The sequence below is a fragment of the Nannobrachium achirus genome (assembly GCF_963921795.1).
Source record: "Nannobrachium achirus genome assembly, chromosome: 5".
Taxonomy (NCBI): Eukaryota; Metazoa; Chordata; class Actinopteri; order Myctophiformes; family Myctophidae; genus Nannobrachium; species Nannobrachium achirus.
Window position 1 is genome coordinate 58,060,060 of NC_137814.1, and position 6,621 is coordinate 58,066,680.

The 6,621-nt window shown below is 39.6% G+C and overlaps 1 protein-coding gene across 1 annotated transcript; it reads right to left on the bottom strand.

Annotated features, from left to right (window-relative positions):
- Window positions 1-280: 280 nt before the first annotated feature.
- On the bottom strand, window positions 281-5,683 carry LOC308285212 (neoverrucotoxin subunit alpha-like; the record flags this gene model as incomplete). Its single annotated transcript, XM_080725930.1, has 4 exons — window positions 5,642-5,683; window positions 5,060-5,191; window positions 1,043-2,262; window positions 281-307 (listed from the first exon to the last, which is right to left on the bottom strand). Exons 2-4 carry the CDS (start codon window positions 5,181-5,183, stop codon window positions 281-283), a joined length of 1,371 nt encoding a protein of 456 aa, XP_080582056.1. The 5' UTR covers window positions 5,184-5,191; window positions 5,642-5,683.
- Window positions 5,684-6,621: the final 938 nt, after the last annotated feature.

Consider the following 6,621-nt stretch of genomic DNA (forward strand, 5'->3'; position numbering starts at 1 on the left):
AGGGTGTGTGTCTCCCAGCCTACTGCAGCAGGCCAGTCTTTAGCCGTTTTCCAATCCGAAGGGTTCGCACTTTGAAGTGCGCATATGAAGGGCTATGACGTCACTGGTCCGTGCCAAATAGCAATCTACAAGCTCACAATGCGTTGCGTTGCGACGCATTGTGAGCTTGTATATCTGTGACCAGTGACGTCATAGCCCTTCAAATGCACACTTCAAAGTGCAAACCCTTTGGATTGGAAAACGGCTTTTGAAGCTGTGTTTGGTAGGGCTGCAGCTGCAATCAGGAATGAGCTGCAGGTGTGCCAGCCTGATGACAGAGGAGAGACATTTAAAGACACAGTCACATGATACACATGATGTCATGGACTCACACAACAAGCTAGGATCAATAAGATAGATAGATAGATAGATAGATAGATAGATAGATAGATAGATAGATAGATAGATAGATACCTTTATTGATCCCAAGGGGGGATTTCGGGTGGCAGAGACGTTGCAAAATCAGTAAATACACTGTCTGTCTGTGTGTGTGTGTGTGTGTGTGTGTGTGTGTGTGTGTGTGTGTGTGTGTGTGTGTGTGTGTGTGTGTGTGTGTGTGTGTGTGTGTGTGTGTGTATATATATATATATAAGTATATAGGCTATCGGATGTATAGGCCTACAATGTATAAATCTTATGAAATCATCATACATAATCATGGTCTTTTAAAGGAATGCATATTCATTTAATTTAGCACAGCTTCACCTGGTCGTGCCTCCTCAACCTAGCTTGGCTTACATGAAAAACAATAAGCCAAGATGTACTGAATAGACTTTGTCAAGTCTCTGTGTTCCTGGATGTTTTAAATAATAAAGAAATCGTCACCTTCCAAACACCCATCCTTATACCAGTAGACACTTGCGCCCTTTAGTTTCTCGTTGGTTGTAGCTGTTATGAGGAACTGCCAATTCTTGTTGTCCTTAGAGGCCACTGAAAAATCATTGAAAAGCTTTGCATTCTGTCTCATTGATTGGAATACCTTTGTTGAACAGTACCATGGTACCTCTTCTACATCAACTTTGGATGGTTTGGGTGTTTCTTTTAAGTAGCTTGATAAAGCTAACAGGTATGGCTCTGCCATTTCCAGTGAGGTGAATGCAAAGCAGTAAGCAGACTCGGTTGTTGGACTGAGGACTATTTTGTCAAATTCACTCTGATTTGTGACAACCTTTGTGTTCTTCATCATGTCAGTGAAGGAGTTTACAACGTTTATTTCTCTCTCTTTGCCGTCCATCCACTCATTTAGGTTGTTGTTGTTGAAAGGAGATGACAGTCTTCTTTTTAGGATCTCTGCAAGCACACTCTCCTCTTCCCCACCACCTCTGATTAAAGGAAGTTTCTCTGCCAAGGTTTTCTGAAAATCCAGTGTGTACTCATTACACAGATCTTTGAAAGCTCTCAGTTTCTTGCTAATCTGTGGGAACTGTTGTGCGACAGTGCTCTTCAGAGCATCATTGTACCTCAGTTCCAGTTCACTGAAGTCCTCCAGGACACTTTGAGCATCATCCACTAATCCGATGCTAATCTCACGGACCAGCTTGGCAGCTTTAGAATCTAAAACCTTCAAAGGCATCAGCCAGACTGTCATTGGTACAGCATTCTCTCCATTTGGTCCCAGTAACTTTGGCAGGCTTTGGTAGGTTTCTATTGCATCCTTAAAAGTCACTGGATTTGTCTTCAGTTGATAGTCCCCAATGAATGTGCAGGAGAATTTGTCAACAGTTTTTTTGTCTTTATCATCCAGCTTTACAGAACCTTCACCATCTATTGTAATGGACGGGAACTTTTTGATTACTACCTTCAGGCTTCCTTCAATTTCTTGACGATCCTCTTCATCAGACACTTCTTGGTCAAACACAAAGAAGGCTTGTGCTCCATAAGTGATACCAGTTACAACATGTGTTGCCATGCCTGAATCAAAGACATCTGGATGTTTCACTTTTCCAAGTGTGTTCATTGACAGTTGTCTGAACTCTGTGGTAGTTTTGTTGTTCATTGTTACTCTGGCCTGATTGTGTGAAGTCTTACTATCATTGAGATATTTGGCAGAGCCCTCAAGGGTTATCAATCCACCCAAGAAACTTGCTTTCAAGGATGCTCCAACATTCAGTGATTTAGTTTTGTCGTCAATCGATTCAGATGCAACTATGTCAAATTTAGTGGAGGGCTGTGGACTTTTGCTTGTGCCCTTTTGCAGATCGTCAGTATCCCACAATGTCAAGCCTGTAATAGATGAAAGATACATCTAATTGTTATTATTCTTATTCTTATTCTTATTTGTAGCAGTAGTAGTAGTAGTAGTAGTAGTAGTAGTGGTACTGTGTTGGTATGTGATATGTGTGTGTGTGTGTGTGTGTGTGTGTGTGTGTGTGTGTGTGTGTGTGTGTGTGTGTGTGTGTGTGTGTGTGTGTGTGTGTGTGTGTGTGTGTGTGTGCGCGCGCGTGCGTGCGTGCGCACCTGTGCTTGTGTGTCAGTGTTAATTGTTTTGACTATGACTAATACTGTGAGAGAAGCCAAGCTAATGGTTGGCTTGGAAATTCAATGTAATCTCTTTGCAAACCAGCTTTTAAAATTTCCAAGCTTTTTTTTTTCGAGAATGGAAATTTTAAAAGCTGGTTTGCATAGAGATTGTGTGAATGCAGCATTAGACTAAAAGACACTTAAGATGACTAAAACGACATGGTGTGCTATTCAAAAGAATTTGCTGTCAAAATTAACAGTGTGTGTGTGCGTGTCTGTGTGTGTGTGTGTGTGTGCGCGTGTGCGTGCGCGCGCGTGTGTGTGTGTGTGTGTGTGTGTGTGTGTGTGTGTGTGTGTGTGTGTGTGTGTGTGTGTGTGTGTGTGTGTGTGTGTGTGTGTGTGTGTGTGTGTGAGAATGTGTGTGGGTGTATTCATATGTGTCCGGTGTCCGCGTGAGTTGAAAAGCACTAGCCTGGCGTAGCCTAATCTCTCAAGAACAGACTTTCTGTGCTGCACAGAAAGAAAAGGAACAAAACAGAGAGGGCGCTGTTTTCCCTTTTCTTTGATGATGGCTAGCCAGATCGGGTGTAGACAGAAAATGGCAGATAGAGTCTAGCTGGGCTAGAAAAGCCCAGATTACTTTGTTGTTATTTTGTAATATACTGTAACTGCACTGCTGTATTGAAAATCATACCTTTTAAAACTAGTAGAGAAATGGGTAGCACTTTACAATAATGTCCTGTTGTAAACCATTTATAAACATTTATAAGCAGTTTATAGATGAGTAATAAACATGAGCAAACTGTTTATTGACATTTGTAAATGTTTACCTAAACATTTATAACTGTTTTAAACTTAATTTACATGTTATTAGAAATGTATTAGTAAGTAGTAAACTAATCATGAATAAACCATTTATATAATTTGTAAATGATTAAGAAATAATTTGTAACTAAAATTATGCATTATTTATATTATATGCTATCTGTAGATAAGTAACTAATCATTTACAAGCTATCTATATACCTTGTAAAACATTCCTAATATATCTATAAATCATTAGTAAATGTTATCAAGAGCCCTAATGTAAAGTGAAGCTATTCATTGCGACCGTCAGTATGCAAGTTACTATGAAAACCTCCACCAGCTGTCTGTCAGTCCCTCTGTCAGTCTGTCCGTCATGCCACATCACGTCACGTCACTTTTGGCCCTACTCTTATCTCCGGCAACGTTGCCCATATCCATGCCAAACTTTGCACACACACTCCTTGGCTGTCTGTTAATGTGGCCTCATTGTTTGTTCATGGTTAACATTATGCTTTGTAAAACATTCCTTAAATATCTATAAATCATTAGCAGATGTTATCAAGAGCCCTAATGTAAAGTGAAGACTATTCATTATTTGCGAATGTCTGTTAAACATGAACAAACATGGAGGCCACATTAACAGACAGTTGGCTGCCAAACCACAACCTCCACCCCTCATTTCTCACATGGCCCTCTTCTAGCGCCACCATGACGCAGAATCTTGCAAAACACATTTTTGGACACTGCTCCTACAGATTTTGCCCTAAAATCACACAAAGCGGTACACAGTATGTCTACAGTCATGTCATCAACATGGATCTGTCTCATTTCCCATATTCCCTCCTGATTGGCTATGACTGCCTTCTAAAGTTTGTGTATGCGACGTGATGGTTGCCGATTAGGAATCTTAGGTAAATAATGAATAGTCTTCACTTTACATTAGGGCTCTTGATAACATCTACTAATGATTGTTACTAATACCTTACTAATAACATGTAAACAATGTTTAAAACAGCTATAAATGTTTAGGTAAACATTTACAAATGTCAATAAGCAGTTTGTTCATGTGTATTACTCATCTATAAACTGCTTATAAATGTTTATAAATGATTTATAACAGGTCATTATTGTAAAGTGCTACCGAAAGGGGTAATTGTGGTTGCCCTGACACAAGTCAAGATTAATCCGCTGGGATTTTTTTTCTGTCTCACATTTGTCCCTTTCATGCCCATGTCGTAAAAAAAAGTAAAAATTACAAGCAATATACATTTCATTGTAATTTGTATAGGCTATTGTGACAAATTTTGATAGTTTAAAGCTATACTGTGTAACCTTTTCAAACCTTTTTTTATATATAATTATTAGCTGGAAACAGTTTCACAACACTCTGAATGAATGAATTTCAGAAACTAAAGCCTTTTCTAAATATGGTATACATATTAACATACACAGTAGCTTTAAGCGTTGATAATAATATGAAAAATGGGCATCATTTTACTTAATTTTATTTAGAGACTGAATGTCATTTCATACAGTACATTAGGGAATATATAGCTGATAGTTGAATGAAAATTACAAAAGAGGTTTTACCTTGAAAACCTTATACTGTATGTCTTTAACCCATATACGTACAGTACCTAGAAGTGTAAAAGTCAGTGGTCTACATTACATTACTTCTATATTGTAAAGATGTGCTTAGCTTTCGAGGACAATATCTGGCACTGTGGCCACTCTTTACATATTAAAGCTTTACCTGGGACAAGTTGGTCTGAGCGACAGTCATAGAGCATGCCAAGGCTGAAGGGTCGGCCCAGGGCTGCCATCTTTACAAGTTCACTGCTCCCCGGGTCCATGATATTACTGCTCTCTGGGTCCATGGTTCACACTGTACTGGAGAAAATACATATCTGTTAATTCATTCTAGTGGCTTTAATAATTGTATTTTAGCAGTAATAGAAGCAGCAGTAGTAGTACTATTGTAGAGTGACCACAGGAGGCGAACCCAGGCTGCTACTACAACAGGGTGCGTGTGTTACCAGACAGACAGAGACAGGCTCACTACGAGTGGCAACGCAACACCCTAGGAGCCTACAGTACACTACTACTACAACTACTATACTACTACTACTTCTACTACTTCTACTATACTACTTCTACCACTACTTCTACTACTACTACTACTACTACTACTACTACTACTACTACTACTACTACTACTACTACTACGGGTAATAATAATACTAATAATAAGTGGGGTAATAATAATAATAATGATCAAAGAAAAGGGCATCTTCACCCCTACATATCATTCATAAGAAGTCCTATAGTGTCTCACCGTGTTCAGTTGGTTCTGTGGAACAAGAGCAGAGATGATCAGCTCCGTTGCATTGGTTCAACACATTGCTCTCTGCATCCTCTTTATAAAGCCTGACTTTCTGAATCAGAAAAGAAAACCACTCCCTTCTTTAGTGATATCTGATGAAGTGGGTGGGGCAATGGGTGTGTGCGCGCGGTGTGTGTGTGTGTGTGTGTGTGTGTGTGTGTGTGTGTGTGTGTGTGTGTGTGTGTGTGTGTGTGTGTGTGTGTGCGTGAGTGTCTGTATGTCTGTCTGTCTGTCTGTGTCTGTCTGTCTGTCTGTCTGTCTGTCTGTCTGTCTGTCTGTCTGTCTGTCTGTGTGTGTGTGTGTGTGTGTGTGTGTGTGTGTGTGTGTGTGTGTGTGTGTGTGTGTGTGTGTATGGCGGCTTTTCCGTGCCAGCTAAGCGAAGCGACGCATGTGTGCCAAATGGCTTTTTGTTTACATATGCGTGCGTGCATGCATGCGTTAGTTCTGCTCCAGTGGCACTCCGGGGCACACGTTGCGCTGCATCAAAGCGTCTGGACGCATCGCGTCTTTACACGATGGTTCCGCGAAGGTACGCGTGACATGTCATGTAAAAAAAAAAAAAAAAAAAAATCTCAGATTTTTTTTTTTTTTTTTTTACAGAATTTAATTCTGTAAATGTACAGTGATTCTTATATCAATGGTTTAATTGTATTCGTTTTAAGCAGTAACTCATTCCAGTTCAAATACAGACCAAACCATTCAATTCTATGCCATTGCCATCCACTATTGTTGCCTGTTCCGTTGCATTTAACAATGCAGACCTAAGAGTTTAAATATATTTTACTCTGTTGTGAGTAAAAATGAATCTGATCATTATAGAAGAGGGCTTTGCACATAAAGAGTGCTGCTGCATTATATCCTATATTAATTATATGAAGAAGTAATCCATTATTTGGGGTGACGACAACCAGAATGCAGAATAGACTATCATT